This window comes from Pseudophryne corroboree, chromosome 3, assembly GCF_028390025.1.
Source record: "Pseudophryne corroboree isolate aPseCor3 chromosome 3, aPseCor3.hap2, whole genome shotgun sequence".
NCBI lineage: Eukaryota > Metazoa > Chordata > Amphibia > Anura > Myobatrachidae > Pseudophryne > Pseudophryne corroboree.
The window spans coordinates 291,634,670-291,658,149 of record NC_086446.1 but is presented as its reverse complement, the minus strand read 5'-3'; the positions used below and the strand labels follow the sequence as shown (position 1 = coordinate 291,658,149).

The following is a 23,480-nucleotide window of genomic DNA, read 5'->3' as shown; positions in this document are numbered from 1 at the left end:
GGGTAGCACTGTGGTAGAGTATGCAACATAGCAGGATAACAGGATTGCACTGTAGCAGGATCACAGGATAGCACTGTGGTAGAGTATGCAGTGTAGCAGGATAACAGGATTGCACTGTAGCAGGATCACAGGATAGCACTGTGGTAGAGTATGCAACATAACAGGATTGCACTGTAGCAGGATCACAGGGTAGCACTGTGGTAGAGTATGCAACATAGCAGGATAACAGGATTGCACTGTAGCAGGATCACAGGATAGCACTGTGGTAGAGTATGCAACGTAGCAGGATAACAGGATTGCACTGTAGCAGGATCACAGGATAGCACTGTGGTAGAGTATGCAACATACCAGGATAACAGGATTGCACTGTAGCAGGATCACAGGATAGCACTGTGGTAGAGTATGCAACATAGCAGGATAACAGGATTGCACTGTAGCAGAGTAGCTACACAGGATAGCTGTTGGAGCCTGGCAGTACTATGGGTGATTTCAGCAGTAGAGACCAGCATAACCAGGACCAGGAACTGAGACAACCTTGACACGAACTGGCAACTGGGAGCCTGTGTGGCTGGCCTATATAGTGAGTTCAGGTGCTGCTCACAGCTGTGGTAACAGCTAATTACCAAGCTGCAGATACAGAGCAGAGAGTGCTGAGCACCAGAGCAGAGAGCGCCACCCCAGGCATGGAGGAGAAACTGCATGGATCGTGACACAGCCTATCTCGAGGTTTAAACTAGAAGTGCGCCTCAATGTGTAGAGAAAATAAACTCTTCTGTTTCTCGTCTAAAATAATAGGATTTTTTAAAATACAGAACAAGACCCCGTTTCAGCCAGCTCTGAGCTGGTACAAGTCCTTGTGAACAACGGAAATGACTGTGCTCACCTGTACAAAGCAAGAAATGACAATAAAAATTCCACCACTCCTCACACACACATTTACATACACATCTTATGTAATGGTCTCAGCACTCCTTAACAATAACCTCTTTACTCCTCCCAATGTCTCCACTCTGTTTCATTGTGTCCATTTGTAACTCATGCACCATGGAATAGTTCTACTACCCCTTGCATATGTTGTGGCACTTGGCAGATCCAAAATTGCTTTGCATTGCGCAAGGGGAATTTAGCATTTTCTAATTTTCCTTAATTGCTTTTGAAAACTACAGGCAGTCCCTCTGTAAACCAAGTCAAATATTAATGAAATAAAACTTAAGATCTTGGCTTCCATGGTGCACTGTACAAGATGCGCACATTTGTGTTTAAATCCATGAGTTGTAAAATGTAAGTATGGGGCAGGAGGGAAATTGCATGTCTGAACTATTCTAGTTTCAATAAATGAAGTCTGGCACTGAGAGCTTGATGGAACTTACTCAATGCATGCCACTTTGTATAACTACATGTATCTAACTCCTTATTATTACTGGTCAATAGATTTTGCTACAAGGTTTCAGGAGCATAAATAGTCATCATATCTATCCTACAGGAGAACCCAGCTCCAGAACCATAATTCCTTGCTAAGCTCGCAATCATTCCCATATTAACTTACTAATGGTATTTAACATTCACTACTACTATCAGTAAGTACTTAGTATTTGGCCCACACGCTTCGGAAGTTGCCTGCCATTTTCTGCTGCCAACATTTTCCAGAAAGAGGAACCTATGTATATTATAAATATTAAGCCATATACAGTATCTAGCTTCTAAGAAAATGTAGGGACTTTGAAAAGCCATGTTTGGTGGGCCCTGTCTATATAGAGCTTGTATTCTTACAATCACGTCCTAAGGGCATGCCTGGCACCACCATAAGCTGTCACTATGGCAGCGATGGTGTGGCCCTGCCAAGTGGCACCAGTCCTACACTTCTGGTTATAGAACAACAAACAATGTATGTAACAACAGGAGTTGTATGACAACTATTTTCAGGTGAGGCTGAGCTCTTTGATCTTTCTTATATAGATTATAATTGTTATGTAAGTTTTCTTGTATAATTGTTTGTATCCAATACAAAGTAGCTTGTTATTATTTCATTTGTTTGAAGGAAGGTGCCTTCAGAAACATGGTCTGGTCTAGTATGGTAATGAGTGGACTTATTTTCAGCCATAGATGTATTCGGAACTCTGATAAGTGACAATTTGGGGCTCATTTAGAGCAGGATGCAGTTTACTGCCGCAACATAGCTGTACATTGCCTAATTCATAAATACACAATTTGTTTAATAAGCAAATCCATTATGCACGTAAATATTGTTTTTTACAATTTATGCTAATTTGGTCAGAAACTCTTAAAGTATAAGATGGATTTTAAGCATATTAAATGCTAGTGGCGTTACACTATCCGTGTAGACATGATTAATGTTGACATGCTAATCACACTGACATGCTGCATGTCGACATTTCAACAATGTCGATCTAACATACCACATCCATTTGGGGCAATGCAAATACAAAATAGCAGCTTTGCACGCCAAATAATCATAAGAGGGAGTTGTTTGGGCAAATATGTAGATATGCTACATGATTGCATTGGGCCACAGAGCTTTTCCAGAATGAAAACAAGCTTCATTTCTATTACTGCTGGAAGTTGTGTAAACATAAAGTTTAAACAGAATGCTATATACAGCTGGAAGCATTTCACTTATTGCTCCAAAATGCAGTACATAATGCTACCTTCAGCGCCGTCCCTAGGCATAGACAAACTAGGCAAATGCCTAACGCATTTGGTATGCCTAGGGGCACAAACAGCTTCTGCTGATTAAAATGATATCGTCATGCCTATATTCTGTGTGTGACTGCGACTGTATCTACATACAAAATGCTACATTACAGTGTATTCCTGGAAATCACTGTAACGTAGCATTTCGTATGTAGATACAGTCACAGTCACACACAGAATATAGGCATGACGATATCATTTTAATCAGAAGAAGCTGCTTGTGCCTCCTAGCCACATAGTAATGCAAATAAGCGCATTTCATAAAAAAAGGCGTTACCAGAGCTGCCAGCTGACTCACGCCAGGACAGATCTGTATCCAAGCAGAGCCAGAGTTACATGTGATTGGTGTGTGCGGGTGTGTTGGTTGTGCAGTAGTGTTCGGCATGTGTAAGGGGCATTATGTGTATCATGTGTATAAATGCATTAATAATGGGTGGCATATGTGTAAGGGGCACTATGTGTATAAGTGCACTAATAATATGTGTAAATGTGTATAAGTGCACTAATAATGTGTGGCATATGTGAAAGGGACATTATGTGTATCCTCATGTGTATAAGGGCATTAATAATGTGCGGCACATGTGTAAGGGACATTTTGTGTATAAGGGCATTAATAAAGGTTGGCATAATATGTAAGGTGCATTATGTTTATAAGGACATTAATAATATGTGTCATATGTGTAAGGGGCATTACTCTGTGGTATTATGTGTATAAATGCATCACTAATATGTGGCATTATGTGTATAAGGTGCTCTACTGTGTGGCATAATGTATAGAAAGGGCACTACTGTGTAGTCTAATGTGAATAAAGAGCAATAGGGTGTGGTGTAACGTGACTAAAGAGCAATTCAGTGTGATGTAATGTGAATAAGGGGCACCACTGTGAGGAGTAACATATATAAGGTAAAGTGGTACTGCTGTGTGATGTAACGTGAATAAGGGACACTGGCGGTAATTCAGATCTTATCGCAGCGCAAATTTGTTAACTAATGGGCAAAACCACTGCAGGAGGGGCAGACATAACGTGCAGACAGAGTTAGATTTGGGTGGGTTATATTGTTTCTGTGCAGGGTAAATACTGGTTACTTTATTTTTACACTGCAAGTTAGATTTCAGTTTGAACACACCCCACCCAAATCTAACTCTCTTAGCACATGTTATATCTGCCCCCCCCCCTGCAGTGCACATGGTTTTGCCCTTTAGCTAACAAGTTTGCTGCTGTGATCAGATCTGAATTAGGCCCACTATCGCATGATAAAATGTGAATAAAGTTGCACTACTGTGTGGCATAATTTGAATTGGGGGTGCTATCGTGTGGCCATGCCCCTTCCCAGCAAGAACACACCCCTTTTTGAGCTGTGTGTCAAATGTGCGCACTGTTCCTATTTAAAATATAGGGTGTAGGAGCATTAAAATGAGGATTGCTATGGGTGATGGTGCTGGAAAAGGGGTACTGGGTCAGAAGCAGAACTAGCAGCGGTGCTAGGGGGAACCAGCCAAAATCTTGCCTAGGGCATCATATTGGTTAGGACCGGCTCTGGCTACCTTGGGACCCTATTCAGATTGAGTAGCAGATTCTGTTAAAAAGCAGAATCTACTGCTCAGTACGATTGCATGATGGGGGCCGCCCAGCACAGGGCAAGGCCACCCAGCGTTGCAATCGCAATCTAATTGCGATTGCATCGCTGACCAGGGAACTGCAGATGCCGCCTGCATATGCAGCTGCACCGCAGCCATTTTCTTCATCGCACTGGCTGCTTGTGATGTCATGCAGCCGCCACGAAAATTCTCCGGTCACACCTGCGTTGACTGAACCACTCCCCCACAACGCCACCCGCCACTATCAATCAAAATGAGATCACATCCTCCTGAGATGCAATCGCATTTTGACCCACACACATTTAATGCCCTTAGGACCTTATTTAGCAGCACAAGTTGCTGTGTTACAATCGCATTCCTCCAGGTCCCGCTGTAGTGCACAGATGCAGGGACCGCGCTGCGCACGCCTGGGCTGAGGAGATGCGATCACCTCTGCCTGATTGACAGGCAGAGGCGTTTACGTGGCGGTTGGGTCGGCGAAGCAGCGTTGTGGCAAAAATGGGGGCACATTGGCACCATTTTCGGGACATCCTTAGTTTAGCTATGCAATTACAATTGAATTGCGATCGCATCGCTGGTGGGCATTTACATGCTGGGCGGCCTTGCCCTGTGCTAGATGGCCCACAGCATGCGATCGCAAGCAGTTCCAATTTTGTTAATTTAGCAATACTGCAACTGAGGCTGAATAAGGTCCTTAAGATCCTATTCAGGTTGTATCACTTATCTTGCTAAAGGGCAGTTACTGTGATCTAATAGTTGCCACCCAGAAATAGAGAAAAAAACGCCTATTGCAAAAATTGCGAATGCAAAACTGCAACTGACTGCAATCGCATGCTGGGGTCCGCCCAACACAAAGCAAGGCCGCCCCGCAAGCAAATGCACACCAGCAATGGCATCTCTCCGACCCGCACAGTGCCGATCCTGCATGTGCGCACTATGGCGGGACACGGTTATATACAATCACATCACAGCAGTGTCTGCTGCTGAAAAGGGTCCTTAGTACAAACACTGGAATTTGCAGTAAGCTGCTCGCATAACTGAGTTCATCTCTGGACTACTTCCTGGATCTACATGTGACATATCCATATTACCATAATTGTAGTAACTGAGTAGAATAGCCTGGGGAGATTAAGAAGGTGGTTGGGGAATTTGATATGCTTGCCTGAACAGGTGAGTTTTCAGGGAAAGCTTGCAGGTTTGCAGGCTAGGGGAAAGTCTTGTTGTTTGAGGCGGGAATGTCGCAGACTGGGTGTGTCCGGGAGAAAAAAGTTCTGTAACCAGGAAAAGGAGGAATTAAAGAGTAATGAGCAAGTAATAGGCGAAGATAAGAGGCAATGGAGAGAGTGAGTTAGGAAAATGTTTAGACCATACTTGCCAACCTGATCCTCTCCATGAGGGAGAAAATGCTCTGTTCCTGGACTTTCCTGGTAATGTATGATTGTCATCACCTGTGGTGAGCTAGTTAATTGATAAGAAAGGTGTTTCACCACAGGTGATGGCAATCATACATTACCAGGAAAGTCCAGGAACAGAGCATTGTCTCCCTCATGGCGAGGGTCAGGTAGGCAAGTATGGTTTAGACGAGCAATATGGATATACTGTATCTCCCTCCATATGTAATCTCTCAGGAGCAGGGCACGCTCTACCCCCTGTCTCATGTCCACATCTTCCTGTCAGCCTTGTATGTACTTGTTGTATTTTCATGTATAATTTGTTTTATGAATGATTATACCCACTATTCAGTGCAGTTTTGTAGCATTATACCAAGAAAAAGTGAGGACAAAAATGGTTATTTTTGTGCAGTTTTGAATTAACGCTTTAGCTGTGTGAGATACTGCCATTTTCTGGAGATTTTTCTTACATGTTACAGGATATACAGTATATAAAGACTAGATGTGAGAAACAATGGGTACTTCTGAGTCAAGGATTATACCTAAGTAAGATGACCAGTAAGTAGCGTATGTTGGCTGGTGGAAAGATTTAAAGATCAGTTTTTAATCATTTTAATTCTAGGCGTGAAAGGACTTTAAACAAGAAATGGCAGAAAGACATTCAGTATCGTAAAGTGGGTACACACGGAGAGATCCATGTTTAAAATCTAAGCAATTTGACTAGATTGCTTAGATTTTAAGCACGGATCTGCCGTGTGTATGCCCTCCAGCGATAGCGCATCGCTATCGCCGGTGCTAGATTGAGCCTGCATGCAGGCTCAATCTAGCGGGTCGCTCTTCACCACTTCACTTCACCATTGGTTATTGTTATTGGCAGTGTTCCCCTGCAAAAGTGTCCTTTATTTTAAAACGGACATGTACAGCTCAGTCGTACTCTTGAAATAGTTAACCTCTACAATATTTATCAACTGGAAACAATAAAATATAGTTGGATTTTGTATTGTGGTCATTGGGCCTAATTTAGACCTGATTGTAGCAGCAAATTTGTTAGCATTTGGGCAAAACCATGCGCACTGCAGGGGGGGGGGGGGGGGGGGGCAGATATATCATGTGCAGAGAGAGTATATTATTTGGGTGGGGTGTATTCAAACTGAAATCTAAATTGCAGTGAAAAATAAAGCAGCCACTGTTTACTCTGCACAGAAACAAAATAACCCACCCAAATCTAACTCTCTCTGCACATGTTATATCTGTCACACCTGCAGTGCACATGGTTTTGCCCAACTGTTAACAAATTTGCAGCTACGATCAGTTCTGAATTAGCCCCATTGTGTCTGAGGGGTAAAGTCTGGTCTGACTTTCTGATCTTAACCGAACCTGGTTCATTTTATACCCCATAATCCGGCACCAGATTTGTGAGTGTTACAAGAGTATCAACTGAAACTCACCGAAAACTCTCTGCGGGTTCCAGTAATTTTATTTTAGGGGTGAGACAAAGAACTGGGAGAGTGGTCTGGGTGCACTATCAGGGAGGAGACACTGGGCCTGATTCTGAAGTGGAAGCTGCTGTGCATCTGTTGCCGGAGTCATGACTGTGATAATATGCAGATGCTAGTATCAGCATGTCTGCACACTGTAATATCACCAGTGATTCTTTGACATCACCATCGGCACACCGTCGACATAGGCACACAATATACTAATCCTACATGCAATTGTCCCATTGCTGCCCAGTTACATCCATTTAGCCATAATTAGAGATCTTGTGTTCAACTGTGGATAGCCCACAGATCCACAGAGATGCATATCTATTTCTCGGGTGACCTTGGACACATGCACAGTGTAAAAAATATGGCAGATGCTGCTGCTGAGCTTGCGACTCTGATTCAGGCCCACATTGTAAACTGAAAACATGCTCTGGATGCACTCACTGAGAGCAGAGATTTGCTGCAGATTGTGAAAATGACGGTTCTCATATTCCTGTTGCTTCTTCTTTGCCAGTTCTTGTGTCACTGTGCACCTGTCACACAGGCCGGCTCTCAGCCTAAGCAAATAAATAAATATATACATTAGATATGAAAATGACTTGTTATAATCACTTATTTAGAAATAACCAACTTGCAAACAATTAAGAAAGTTAGACACAAAAGTCCCTACACAAACAATCTATTATGTAAAAGTTTTATTTAGACTGCGAGGTTAGTTGTTGCATTGAAAGACCTCATTCTATTCCTTGTACTCACCTGTTCTCAAGCACTTTAATATTTTCGTTCAGTACTTTGTGCTGTTCCCGCAGTAAATGATTCTTAGAAAACAGCTCCTCGATCCTTTGTGAGTCCCTGAAATGGGGAAGACAGGCTTTGGATAACTAGTCCCAACTGTTCCCATCCTCCAACACTGGTATAATTGTCTGCCCACCTCATTCTGGGGGAGGTGTACTAAGCATTGGAGAGTGATGAAGTGGAGAGAGATAAAATACCAGCCAATCAGCTCCTAACTTGTTTCAGGCTGAGTTTGAAAAATGAGTTTGGAGCCGATTGGTTGGCAATTTATCTCTCTCCAAGTCTTACTACATCTGTCCCTCTCACACAAGCCACTGACTTATTTCTATATGTAAAGACACTTTTTAATATCACTCTTCAAAGAGTCAGCATTGCACCATAGACCTGATTGCAAATGCAGCAGGAGGCGTCTGTAGGAAATACGGTAGTCGCCTTCTGTATGCATCTGCAATCCGAGTGCTGCGTCCAAACACACAGCATTGGATCACTCGCAGAGCTTGCCTAGTCTGTGCAAGCCAAAGCTTACTCAGGTTATCTGTCAGAACTGGTCAGTCACGTCCAGGAAGTCTACGGCTGATGACTCAGACCATGAGCACAGCACACCTACAAAATGGTACCAGTTACCGCCCCAGATCTGCCCTCAAATGCCACAATGTCATCGATGCTGCAGCTAAGGGGGGACTGCAAGCGATCACGCAAAATGGGTCCTACATCAGAGTTGTTTGTAAATCATTGAGTTTGAATACAAATCTGAATCAGGCACTATGTGTGCATCCAGTGGTGTAGCTATCTCATTTGGGGCCCCACAGCAGCACTCAACATTGGGGCCCCAGTGTGCTGCTGCACTGTCGCCAGATCCGCTCGCCTGGCCGGCCTGGCTCCTGTCTCCTCACAGACACTGGGAGGAGGCATCGCCATGGTCCGGGGATGTCCCTGCATACTCAGCCACGCCTCCTCCCAGCATTAGTTAGTACCCAGGGGAGGCGGAGCCGGCCGGTGTGGCTGCGCAGGTGTGGCTGCAGTACAGCAGCACACTTGTAATGTAAAAAGTGCCAGCGCCGGGGCTCAGCAGCTGGGTGCAGGGTAAGGCTCGGGCCCTAGAGGTAATGTATGATTGCCATCACCTGTGGTGAAACACCTTTCTTATCAATTAACTTGCTCACCACAGGTGATGGCAATCATACATTACCAAGAAATTCCAGGAACAGAGCATTTTCTCCCTCATGGAGAGGGTCAGGTAGGCAAGTATGGTGTTGGACAGCTAAACATTCCTTACCAGTCTGCTACTTCCTTAATATATGATGTGCTGTTTGCAGGCTTACCATACTATACCTTTAAACCAGGACACTTATGAAGTACACAAGTTTTCTAGCTGGTTAAAACCAGCTGACATGCAGGCTTGAAGTCAGCTAACCACAGAACCTGTGTAATTCATAGTGTCCCAATTTAAAGGAATAGTATGGGAAGTGTAGCTGTATGCATTATTGGTAGGTTCTAATACAGGGGCAGATGTATCAAGCCTGGTGAAGTGATAAAGTGGAAGGTGATAAGGGACCACCCAGTCAACTTCTAACTGTCAAACCCAGCCTGTAACATGGAAGTTAGGAGCTGATTGGCTGGTGCGTTATCGCCTTCCACTTTATCACTTCACCAGGCTTAATAAATCTGCCCCACAATGTGCTATGTTACACCAATCATGTTTCCTTGTTAGGGAGCCAGGAGAGCGGCTTAAAAATGTCGGTCTACCCAATATATGTATTACTACATACCTCCAAAAAGGCCCTCTCCAGGAGGGACACAATGCTCTGCTCCTGGACTTTTCTCTTAATGTATGATTGCCGGCATCTGTTTTGAACAGGTTAATGGATAAGAAAGGTGTTTCACCACAGGTGCTGGCAATCATACATTAAGAGAAAAGTCCAGGAGCAGAGCATTGTGTCCCTCCTGGAGAGGGTCATGTTGGGAGGTATGTTACTATGTAGGCTCAAATGACTTCTTATAAATGGAGAGCAACCAAACCACGGGTGTATATGGAGGGCATAAAAGAGGAGGCAGAGAAAATGTGTTTTTATTTAACAGTACAGCATCTTTTAACTTTGCTATCTTGCAATGTGATCTTTATGTTAGATTGATTATTTTAATTTCATTTGAGATTTGCAGGAACTCTTTTCAGTAGGAGCAGTGAACACGGAGTGGCACATTGTAAACCCACACTGAGAATATCAGTGTAATCCTGACATCTATAGGGTAGCAACTGCCATGTACTTACCGGCATTTCTCCATTGTCAGGTCTGTAAGTTTTACCTGCATTCCTACAACAAAACAAGAGAAAAAATAAGAATTTACTTACCGATAATTCTATTTCTCGTAGTCCGTAGTGGATGCTGGGGACTCCGTCAGGACCATGGGGATAGCGGCTCCGCAGGAGACAGGGCACAAAAGTAAAAGCTTTAGGATCAGGTGGTGTGCACTGGCTCCTCCCCCTATGACCCTCCTCCAAGCCTCAGTTAGGATACTGTGCCCGGACGAGCGTACACAATAAGGAAGGATTTTGAATCCCGGGTAAGACTCCTACCAGCCACACCAATCACACTGTACAACCTGTGATCTGAACCCAGTTAACAGCATGATAACAGCGGAGCCTCTGAAAAGATGGCTCACAACAATAATAACCCGATTTTTGTAACAATAACTATGTACAAGTATTGCAGACAATCCGCACTTGGGATGGGCGCCCAGCATCCACTACGGACTACGAGAAATAGAATTATCGGTAAGTAAATTCTTATTTTCTCTGACGTCCTAAGTGGATGCTGGGGACTCCGTCAGGACCATGGGGATTATACCAAAGCTCCCAAACGGGCGGGAGAGTGCGGATGACTCTGCAGCACCGAATGAGAGAACTCCAGGTCCTCCTCAGCCAGGGTATCAAATTTGAAGAATTTTGCAAACGTGTTTGCCCCTGACCAAGTAGCAGCTCGGCAAAGTTGTAAAGCCGAGACCCCTCGGGCAGCCGCCCAAGATGAGCCCACCTTCCTTGTGGAATGGGCATTTACATATTTTGGCTGTGGCAGGCCTGCCACAGATGTGCAAGCTGAATTGTACTACACATCCAACTAGCAATCGTCTGCTTAGAAGCAAGAGCACCCAGTTTGTTGGGTGCATACAGGATAACAGCAAGTCAGTTTTCCTGACTCCAGCCGTCCTGGAAACCTATATTTTCAGGGCCCTGACAACATCTAGCAACTTGGAGTCCTCCAAGTCCCTAGTAGCCGCAGGTACCACAATAAGCTGGTTCAGGTGAAACGCTGACACCACCTTAGGGAGAAACTGGGGACGAGTCCGCAGCTCTGCCCTGTCCGAATGGACAATCAGATATGGGCTTTTGTGAGACAAAGCCGCCAATTCTGACACTCGCCTGGCCGAGGCCAGGGCCAACAGCATGGTCACTTTCCATGTGAGATATTTCAAATCCACAGATTTGAGCGGTTTAAACCAATGTGATTTGAGGAATCCCAGAACTACGTTGAGATCCCACAGTGCCACTGGAGGCACAAAAGGGGGTTGTATATGCAGTACTCCCTTGACAAACTTCTGGACTTCAGGAACTGAAGCCAATTCTTTCTGGAAGAAAATCGACAGGGCCGAAATTTGAACCTTAATGGACCCCAATTTGAGGCCCATAGACACTCCTGTTTGTATGAAATGCAGGAATCGACCGAGTTGAAATTCCTCCGTGGGGGCCTTCCTGGCCTCACACCATGCAACATATTTTCGCCAAATGCGGTGATAATGTTGTGCGGTCACCTCCTTCCTGGCTCTGACCAGGGTAGGGATGACCTCTTCCGGAATGCCTTTTTCCCTTAGGATCCGGCATTCAACCGCCATGCCGTCAAACGCAGCCGCGGTAAGTCTTGGAACAAACATGATCCTTGCTGAAGCAAGTCCCTTCTTAGTATCTCTTGAAGTTCCGGGTACCAAGTCCTTCTTGGCCAATCCGGAGCCACGAGTATAGTTCTTACTCCTCTCCGTCTTATAATTCTCAGTACCTTGGGTATGAGAGGCAGAGGAGGGAACACATACACCGACTGGTACGCCCACGGTGTTACCAGAGCGTCCCAGCTATTGCCTGAGGGTCTCTTGACCTGGCGCAATACCTGTCCAGTTTTTTGTTCAGACGGGACGCCATCATGTCCACCTTTGGTCTTTCCCAACGGTTCACAATCATGTGGAAGACTTCCAGATGAAGTCCCCACTCTCCCGGGTGGAGGTCGTTCCTGCTGAGGAAGTCTGCTTCCCAGTTGTCCACTCCCGGAATGAACACCGCTGACAGTGTTATCACATGATTTTTCGCCCAGCGAAGAATCCTTGCTGCCATTGCCCTCCTGCTTCTTGTGCCGCCCTGTCTGTTTACGTGGGCGACTGCCGTGATGTTGTACGACTGGATCAGCACCGGTTGACTTTGAAGCAGAGGTCTTCCTAGGCTCAGAGCATTGTAAATTGCCCTTAGCTCCAGTATATTTATGTGGAGAGAAGTCTCCAGACTTGACCACACTCCTTGGAAATTTCTTCCCTGTGTGACTGCTCCCCAGCCTCTCAGGCTGGCATCCGTGGTCACCAGAACCCAGTCCTGAATGCCGAATGTGCTGCCCTCTAGTAGATGAGCACTCTGCAGCCACCACAGAAGAGACACCCTTGTCCTTGGAGACAGGATTATCCGCTGATGCATCTGAAGATGCGATCCGGACCATTCGTCCAGCAGATCCCACTGAAAAATTCTTGCGTGAAATCTGCCGAATGGAATCGCTTCGTAAGAAGCCACCATTTTTCCCAGGATTCTTGTGCATTGATGCACTGACACTTGGCCTGGTTTTAGGAGGTTTCTGACTAGCTCGGATAACTCCCTGGCTTTCTCCTCCGGGAGAAACACCTTTTTCTGGACTGTGTCCAGAATCATCCCTAGGAACAGCAGACGTGTCGTCGGAAACAGCTGCGATTTTGGAATATTTAGAATCCACCCGTGCTGTCGTAGAACTACTTGAGATAGTGCTACTCCGACCTCCAACTGTTCTCTGGACCTTGCCCTTATCAGGAGATCGTCCAAGTAAGGGATAATTAAGACGCCTTTTCTTTGAAGAAGAATCATCATTTCGGCCATTACCTTGGTAAAGACCCGGGGTGCCGTGGACAATCCAAACGGCAGCGTCTGAAACTGATAGTGACAGTTCTGTACCACGAACCTGAGGTACCCTTGGTCCTGGTTCGCTATCACTGCTCTGAGTGACTCCATCTTGATTTGAACCTTTGTATGTAAGTGTTCAAAGATTTCAGATTTAGAATAGGTCTCACCGAGCCGTCTGGCTTCAGTACCACAATATAGTGTGGAATAATACCCCTTTCCTTGTTGTAGGAGGGGTACTTTGATTATCACCTGCTGGGAATACAGCTTGTGAATTGTTTCCAATACTGCCTCCCTGTCGGAGGGAGACGTTGGTAAAGCAGACTTCAGGAACCTGCGAGGGGGAGACGTCTCGAATTTCAAATCTGTACCCCTGGGATACTACTTGTAGGATCCAGGGGTCCACTTGCGAGTGAGCCCACTGCGCGCTGAAACTCTTGAGACGACCCCCCACCGCACCTGAGTCCGCTTGTACGGCCCCAGCGTCATGCTGAAGACTTGGCAGAAGCGGTGGAGGGCTTCTGTTCCTGGGAAGGGGCTGCCTGCTGCAGTCTTCTTCCCTTTCCTCTACCCCTGGGCAGATATGACTGGCCTTTTGCCCGCTTGCCCTTATGGGGACAAAAGGACTGAGGCTGAAAAGACGGTGTCTTTTTCTGCTGAGATGTGACTTGGGGTAAAAAAGGTGGATTTTCCAGCTGTTGCCGTGGCCACCAGGTCCGATGGACCGACCCCAAATAACTCCTCCCCTTTATACGGCAATACTTCCATGTGCCGTTTGGAATCTGCATCACCTGACCACTGTCGTGTCCATAAACATCTTCTGGCAGATATGGACATCGCACTTACTCTTGATGCCAGAGTGCAAATATCCCTCTGTGCATCTCGCATATATAGAAATGCATCCTTTAAATGCTCTATAGTCAATAAAATACTGTCCCTGTCAAGGGTATCAATATTTTCAGTCAGGGAATCCGACCAAGCCACCCCAGCGCTGCACATCCAGGCTGAGGCGATCGCTGGTCGCAGTATAACACCAGTATGTGTGTATATACTTTTTAGGATATTTTCCAGCCTCCTATCAGCTGGCTCCTTGAGGGCGGCCGTATCTGGAGACGGTAACGCCACTTGTTTTGATAAGCGTGTGAGCGCCTTATCCACCCTAAGGGGTGTTTCCCAACGCGCCCTAACTTCTGGCGGGAAAGGGTATAACGCCAATAATTTTCTATCGGGGGAAACCCACGCATCATCACACACTTCATTTAATTTATCTGATTCAGGAAAAACTACAGGTAGTTTTTTCACACCCCACATAATACCCTTTTTTGTGGTACTTGTAGTATCAGAAATATGTAACACCTCCTTCATTGCCCTTAACATGTAACGTGTGGCCCTAATGGAAAATACGTTTGTTTCTTCACCGTCGACACTGGAGTCAGTGTCCGTGTCTGTGTCTGTGTCGACCGACTGAGGTAAATGGGCGTTTTAAAGCCCCTGAGGGTGTTTGAGACGCCTGGACAGGTACTAATTGGTTTGCCGGCCGTCTCATGTCGTCAACCGACCTTGCAGCGTGTTGACATTATCACGTAATTCCCTAAATAAGCCATCCATTCCGGTGTCGACTCCCTAGAGAGTGACATCACCATTACAGGCAATTTCTCCGCCTCCTCACCAACATCGTCCTCATACATGTCGACACACACGTACCGACACACAGCACACACACAGGGAATGCTCTGATAGAGGACAGGACCCCACTAGCCCTTTGGGGAGACAGAGGGAGAGTTTGCCAGCACACACCAAAACGCTATAATTATACAGGGACAACCTTATATAAGTGTTTTCCCTTATAGCATCTTAATATATAATCATATCGCCAAATAAGTGCCCCCCCTCTCTGTTTTAACCCTGTTTCTGTAGTGCAGTGCAGGGGAGAGCCTGGGAGCCTTCCTAGCAGCGGAGCTGTGTAGGAAAATGGCACTGTGTGCTGAGGAGAATAGGCCCCGCCCCCTTTTCGGCGGGCTTCTTCTCCCGTTTTTCTGACAACCTGGCAGGGGTTAAATACATCCATATAGCCCCAGAGGCTATATGTGATGTATTTTTAGCCAGCATAGGTATTTTCATTCATGCCCAGGGCGCCCCCCCAGCGCCCTGCACCCTCAGTGACCGTTGGTGTGAAGTGTGCTGAGAGCAATGGCGCACAGCTGCCGTGCTGTGCGCTACCTTAAGAAGACTGATTTCTGGACCTCTTCTCTCTTCAGCATCTGCAAGGGGGTCGGCGGCGCGGCTCCGGTGACCCATCCAGGCTGTACCTGTGATCGTCCCTCTGGAGCTAGTGTCCAGTAGCCTAAGAAGCCAATCCATCCTGCACGCAGGTGAGTTCACTTCTTCTCCCCTAAGTCCCTCGTTGCAGTGAGCCTGTTGCCAGCAGGACTCACTGAAAATAAAAAACCTAACAAAACTTTTACTCTAAGCAGCTCTTTAGGAGAGCCACCTAGATTGCACCCTTCTCGGCCGGGCACAAAAACCTAACTGAGGCTTGGAGGAGGGTCATAGGGGGAGGAGCCAGTGCACACCACCTGATCCTAAAGCTTTTACTTTTGTGCCCTGTCTCCTGCGGAGCCGCTATCCCCATGGTCCTGACGGAGTCCCCAGCATCCACTTAGGACGTCAGAGAAATATTAACTGCTGAGCTGCATATCTCATCTGGCATTTTCTCACTAAAGGCATAATCTCGGGCATCAAGCAAGTATTCTGAAATTGATAAACACCTGGGAAATTGTTTTTCTAGGACAACCACATTAAAATGTCCTTTATTTCAGGTTTTGGCAAGACACTGATCACACGTCTGGCCAGCTCTGGTGACTGACACACCTAGTGCACAAGGGCTGTACAGGCGAAGGTTTGCAGCAACTCTTGCTTGTTTATAAAAGGAGTGGTTAATAATTAGAATAATTATTGTTGCTGCAAGCAATACATTGTAACCATTTAAATTTTGCTTTATGTAATTCTCATTCATGCTACGCCAACATAGGAACGTTCTGGTAACCTTGCAAGGTACAGAAGTTTTCAGTAGCGGAAAGAAGGGGCTCTATGTTGTGTGATGTCTCTGAAAACAGTTCCAATCTTCCACTTAATGGAGAAGGTATAAAGTTCCATGAATTGAAATCCCTTCCACTAGCTAGCAGAGCCGTGGGGATCTCTCTATGGGGGTGATTCCGAGGTGATCGTAGCTTAGCACAGCTACGATCATTTACACTGACATGCGGGGGGATGCCCAGCACACCACACACCCCCTTCCGGAAGTGCAAAGGCATTGCACATTGGCGATGCCTTTGCACTTCAAGAGTAGCTCCCGACTAGCACAGCTTTAGCGTGCTGGCCGGGAGCTACTCATCACTCCCCGGCCTGCAGCCACTGCGTGTGATGTCACGCAGCCGCTGCAGCCCGCCCCCCGTTCGCTCCCACGAAACGGCGGCCAATCGCCGCTGTTCCGCCTCCCCCTCCGCCCAGCGACCGCCTCTGCTTGTCAATCAGGCAGAGGCGATCTTAGCAGCCCGACGGCCTTCAGCATGCGCCAGCACATGCAAAGTTCTGACCCGATCGCCCCACTGCGATAAACTGCAGCGTGCGATCGGGTCAGAATGACCCCCTATATACTCAGGCGCTGACTCAGTTTTGCACACAAGTTCACTTTGTGGATGGAACTTGTGACCTTTAGCACTGCGCACTCCTAGTTGTAATCCACTTGTTGCTGAGTGGGTGTAACTGAGCAGCAACTGCGCATCACATGTAGTTTTAGGGATCCATTTATCAACCAATATTTGCGGCTATCTCCTTGAAAACACCAGTTTTCTAGGGTTAGCTGCAAATTTTAAGTATCACCAGAATGTGTGACAGAGATATCTCCGATGCCTGCTGAGATCCGGCAGACTCATCCCTCGTAGGTACCTATGGGGGCTGCAATGCCAGATTTACCAATTTCCGGAATTTGAAGCATTCCCGATATTGGACCCCCACACCTACTATCATCTTCAGATAGCGGTAGCCTGTGGGCTTCAGATCGGGGCTGTAGTTCCTGCAGGGTTACCCAGGAACCCTCGCTGGAATGGCCACCATGCATGGCATCACTGCACAGAGTGCAAGCAAAGGGCGCAGAGCGGTATGCTATAGCAGTGACACCCATAGCAACCAATCAGGTTCCAGGTATTATCTTCTGGAAGGTGCTAAACAAATGAGAAGTAGAATCTGATTGGCTGCTGTGGGCAACATCCCATCTTAAATAGAACTCCCATCTTAGTAAATTTACCCCCTGGTTTGACAGTTGGAAATTCTTTTTAATTATTATTAAAGTATATGTCCACCCCCAAAGTACAGTACATTTTCAGTCATGAGCCTTATTTCCTTGTCCGCTAGCAGAACTATGGAGGCATCTGCCAGGTAACCACCCCTACCAGATTTGTGTAATAAAATAATAAATATAAGTGGCAAAACAATGGAATTTAATTCCTGTTTTTGCAATTTCTTCACTGTGATCTGTTAAGCCCCATACACACAATCTGAGCGAGATCTTTTACAATCTAGTCCTGTGTGTACACTCAATGTTGTTAACAACAATGCGCACTCCCACGCATCATTTATGACCCTCTCCCTCTTCACAACAAGGACAGACAAGGGAGGTCCTCATTAATGACAGCCATGCTGCACATGCAGCATGGGCATCGTTCCCCCCTGCCGCCTCCCGCCCCCTCACCTGCTGTCGCTCCCTTCCCCGCTGGCATCGGCAAGTGTGTATGCACTTGCCGATGCCGGAACCCCGCCGAGTCCCTGCCGTCGGCAATATCAGCGGGGGCTTGGCTAGTGTGTATGAGCCTTTATTCAAATACAGTGCTCCAGCATCGGTCTCCTGACAGCCAGGATCCCGACAGCTGGCAAACTGAGTGCCTCCCTGCAGTACGCTAGCTATAGTACAGTTTGTTCGTAGAAAAACAAGGTAAAATGTAATTTGGATAAGTTACTTACATTGTATTCTCCTTGAAAGCAAGAAAACTATGTAAAAATTGGTCTAGTCATAGAATCTTTCAAAGTGCTGAAAAGAGTCCTTGAACATTTAAATGAGCGCATATATGGAACATCTATAGTAGCGTTCACAAATTACACATGGAAATGTTACCCTGTCTTGTCCAAACTTGAGATGTTTGATGTTCTGTTTAGTGCTCTATGCATTGGAGTGTAATGATTTCCTGCTATCAGCAATGGTGATTTTTTTAGAGCGTTTCTGCAGTTTTGACAGTCTGGCTCATATTTATAAAAAAATGCACAAAAGACTGTGCAAGTCTAGGAGGTTTATTCACTACACATCGGGTTCTAAAACCTAGTGCTTCCAATTGTGTTTATGCCCGAATTTTAAAAGTGGCCTGAATTTGCAAGCGAGACATGAACACGATTGGTAGAACCAGGTTTTAGAACCCTATGCTTAGTAAATAAAACCCCAAAAAAGAGTGCCTCATCAGCTGACTCAAGTGCAGAAGGGGGCTCGGGAGACTTGGTGGTCAGGTTTGATGGTGGTCGCGCAAACTGTGTCTAGGAGATTGCAACTTTGCATAGACTACACTGGCGAATACTTTGAATTTTTTTTTTATATTCTCTTTGTAAATAAATATAATACTTTTTGTGCATCAGCATACCTCCCAACATTTTTAAAACAGGGCCCGGGACAAACGCGTGGTGCAAAAGTGGGCGTTGTCTATGTGGGAGGGGTCTTTGCAGGTGTGTCGCAATCGCGAACCGCACCACTCGTTTTCGTCACTGAGGGGACATGCCCTTTCACCCTCTGTCTCCGTGAATAGAGGCTGTGAGCACAGCATCTATTCACCGATGCTCTACAGCAGAGCAGTGAGTGATAGGATCCTTCCAACTGCACCCCCCCCCCCCCCCCCACCGCAGGACACTGAGGCCTGTGGGTGGGACAGCGGGACAGTCGCAAAAACTATCCCGCGAAAATTGGGACAGTTGGGAGGTATGCATCCGGAAACTTATTGCACACCCCTTGTAGATAATCGTAACAGTGGTAATAAATCAGAGAACAGAAATAGAAGGGGGTACTATTGCGCTACCTTTGTAGGATCTGCAAATAGTTTCTCCTGGAAATGTCTTTATTTGACATAACTGATCCACTGCACAATACAAAATGTTTGTGTTAGATGTAATTCTTGTAAATTATATCAATAGTAAGTATAATCCACTGTAGTGTTTATGTTGTGAAAAGCCGTGTTATAATCAAATACAGTGACCAAAGCATGAAGGGGAATGTAGTGCTACAATATCCTCCAATATTCACATAGACAGACAATGTGATGCATGAATCAGTAGCAAAGTGTCCATGGAATAATTGGAAATGGAAATGATTATTATTGTTCCCTTATAAACAGCACTGACATTGTGTGAAAGTATGATTGGAGTTATTTATGCAGTATATTGACAGCAGAGTGACATACAAAAACAGATTGTATAGTCACCGGAGGTTAAGCTGCTTGCCATACATGTTAATTCACTTGTGCTCATTACCAAGAAAATATTCTCTGCCATAACGACTCAGGCACGTGACAAACCTGTCTATCAAGTTTCCCTATTTTTACTCAACTCCAGTAGATTTTTGCACTTCACATTTCACTCTGACATTGAGATGTCCTGAGTACTTGTTGCATGCCATATATGGTAACGTTACACTCTGCAATATAGCAGCCAATGTTGTGGAATTGTACCAGTAGTGAGTGTGACATCAATAACGAGCCAGTTAAAATCAATTGGATCACTATCAGATCATTATTGGACACACTGGTAAATACAGACAAAAAATGAGTATGCTCATCCTGGGAATCTGATGGGGGATGGTACAAATTACCTGGACTGAGCTGCAGCCCCACCTCTGGAGCCGCTCCTGGTCATCAACGATTTCCCTTTTGCAAGATTGCAATCTTGCAAAAGATATAATCAGTGGCCACATCCAGGAGTATGCTGCCGGTGACAATATCCTCAGATTAAGCTGCATTTAGGGCCGACCAGAAGACGTCGATGACGACTGTGGGGGCGTGCAAATTGTATGTACACACTGGACAATTTGAACAATGTGTCGTTCCAATCCACCGGAATCGGCAAAATAATTTAAAAAATTGTCTAGTGTGTACCCAGCTTAACCACTTAACTGACACTTTTTTCCCCAAAAAACGTTCAGAAATTGTCGTTTTTTTTTTAATGAGTGAATTAAGTGAAGTACATGAATTTAAACATAATCCAGAATGGTGGTTAAGGAATGTAATGTTAATTCCATGCAGTTTGGGGTCGATAGTTTGACCAGTTGCTCTGTCAGTATGGAATACATTGCTTTCTTTGAGACATACTTCTTATATACTTTGGTAACTACAATATGGGCCTGATTAAGAGTTCTACGCAAACCCGATACTTATGCAGGTCAGCGATTATTGACCAACTGAGTATGCGTCTAAGTTGCACTGCGGTTATGGTCTTGTGACAGCGGTCACAGAGAGGATTTATTTGCAATGTGATTGACAGTCAGGGACTACTTGGGGGAAGTAAAGTGGAGTGGTAGCGAAAACACAGGCGTGCCACGCCCATATTTGGCACGTGTCTCAGCCTGCGCCTGCGATCCCACATACAGTAATAGTACCTGCAACATTTGCATATTTTCGCACTGTAAATGCATACACATTCGCAGCTGTGCCAGCATTAACTTACATTTCTAAATCAGGCCCTGTGTGTCAAAATCTTTCAGTTTCACCAGCTAGGTGCAATAAACAAGCCCCAATTAAAAAAAAAAAAATGCTACAAAGTGGTACAATTGAAACTACACAAACTCTGACTGAGCACTGAGGCAAGTCTATTCATGAGTGGTTCTCCTCAGGCCTGTCTATGCGAGGAGAACAATGCAGTCTCTCCAGTGGCTTTACTCGTTTAACCAACACAGCCCATTTTACTCTCTCTTTCCCAGGACATTTTTCTCAAGGTTCTGTAACATGTCTCATCCTGTCACTAAAGACCTGACAAAACAATAACCCTGACTCTAGTCTCATTCATTTCTGTAATTGCTGAATTATGTACTAAAGTGTTGGAAATACAATGAAATGATCTATCAAACACTGTGCAGAGGAGGATATGAAGAAACGTACATGGAAACAGAATATGTACGCAAAAATTAATTGTGGACTTATTTTCTTGATGAACTTTAGTAAGCCAATAATAATTTATAGGGGTCTAGTTTTAACATGGGAACTTAGGTTAACAGGAGATCTATTTGGGGGGCATTCTGGTGGTGATTTTTGATCTTGAAACGGTACGGTATAACGCTTAAGAGAGATCCAGGCAGGTTAGAGGGTGTTTGCATGGTAAAAGGTCTGCAGGTGATCATGTGGTGGTAATAAGGCTTGCAGAAACAGAAAAGCTGATGATGACATGGGGTTTTCTGAGGATGGGGGGGAGGGGGGAATGTTGTATACTTCCCAACCATCCTGATATTTGCAAGATAGTCCCACTTTTCATGCAGTGACTGATCCACGGTGGTGGTGTGGGGTTTGGGAGGTTTCCATTCATTAGACAGAGGAATTGGGGATATGCCCAGTGTGACGATAATGGGGGTCATGGCTCACGGGTATAGCATTTCCTGTGATGCCCTTTTTTTTTTTCAAAAGGTCTGATTTGATCTGATCTTTGGCTGTTAAGAGGCACTTTTAGGAAGACCCAGTGATGACAGAGAGATGCAGTGTTCATACCTTAGTGATGTCACTGGTTCCTAAAGAGTAGGCTAAGGGTTGGACTGGCCCATAGGGGTACAGGGAAAACCCCCAGTGGGGCCCACTGCCTGGGGGCCCACCTCCTCCTAGGGATTAGATTTAAAACTGTGCAGCTGAATTATACATTATATGTGTTACCTTTAAACTGCATACTAGCAATATTTACTATATATATTTATCAAGGAGCTAAAACCATGCACTCTCTAATGGTTAGTCACACCTCAGTGATGGCTGGTCACACCCCCTCTGGAGACTGACAACACCCCTGAACATGGGCCAATATTACTACTACATTCCCCTGGTAGGCCTTCATGCCCCAGTCTGACACTGACTAGGCTTCCATTATCATGAGTAACGGTTGTGCCTTAGAAATGTTGACCTCTTCTTTATGCCACAATGATGTCACCATTTCCCTGTAATTTGATAAGTTGCATTTTTATGAATTTAACCTTGACACACAGTGACATAGGGTTATTTCTAACCATGCAAAAATGAAAACATTTTTGACTCTCTTGTGACATCTTGTAGCAGCTTTTGGGCAAGCAAACTGGCAGCATCTGCAGGGAGGGTAAATGTATGCAACTTCTGAAAGGAGGACATACAATGCTAAGCGGTAGTCCGGGTTTGGGCATGATGTGCACAGTTTTGCTCAGAGTGGAAAAACAAGTTTACTTAACCCTTTCCTACCTATGGGTTTATATAAATCCTGGAGAGGCAACACCTTGGAATGTCAATCATAAAGAACTACTAAGCATGAGAATCTCACTATTGTTGACCACTAATGCATACCACCCAACATGACCCTCTCCAGGAGGGACACAATGCTCTGCTTCTGGACTTTTCTTTTAATTTATGATTGCCACACCTGCTTTGAACAAGTTAATTGAAAAGAAAAGTGTTTCAGCACAGATGATGACAACCATAAATTAAGAGGGAAGTCCAGGAGCAGAGCATTCTGTCCATCCTGGAGAGGGTCATGTTGGGTGGTATGCTAATGTCAATAACAACCTAGAAGTGTTGAGGCCTTGAGGCCAACAACGGTTTTGTTTGGTTCACACAGCATTCAATTGTGAACGTTGTTCCATCAAATGCAGAGTGCACGGCACTTCCTCATTAGATGGGGCATTCTGTGATGTCATATTGCGTCAGAAGGACACGTCATTAATGTAAGATAGGCTACACACAAATGTCTCCACTAGCAGCCTGCACTAATAGATCTAGGCAATGCATGAAATAGTAGTAGCTTACATGCCAGTTACCTCAAGAACCAGTTTACATTTACAGTAGGCCAATTGGAGTGTCAAATATTTAAAAATGTTTCTAGCCTGATAAAGTTTATCTCCACTGAAGGGTTATATAAGGGTAGCGTCTAGTTTCCCTTCGTGGAGAGGACCTTTCCCATAAGCCCCTGGGTCCATGTCACAAACTATTTGGAATAGTTAACTGTGGCAAGCAGAGCGAGAAGCGTGGTGAGCGTCCAATGGTATATAGAAAAAAATAACCACAAACGAA

The 23,480-nt window shown here is 45.3% G+C and overlaps 1 protein-coding gene across 4 annotated transcripts in view; it reads right to left on the bottom strand.

The window, feature by feature from the left end:
• The window catches only part of RBBP8NL (RBBP8 N-terminal like), a 107,575-nt gene that overhangs the window by 28,769 nt on the left and 55,326 nt on the right, over positions 1-23,480 (bottom strand). For 3 of the 4 annotated variants that reach the window (XM_063959294.1, XM_063959293.1, XM_063959295.1), the window contains exons 3-5: positions 10,255-10,297; positions 7,947-8,042; positions 7,635-7,747 (exon numbers count right to left, since the gene is read on the bottom strand). In XM_063959294.1, the coding sequence (XP_063815364.1) occupies positions 7,635-7,747; positions 7,947-8,042; positions 10,255-10,297 (252 nt within the window). Of the gene's footprint in view, positions 1-7,634; positions 7,748-7,946; positions 8,043-8,805; positions 8,905-10,254; positions 10,298-23,480 lie in introns of those variants that run through there. The other variant, XM_063959296.1, reaches the window with a different exon arrangement.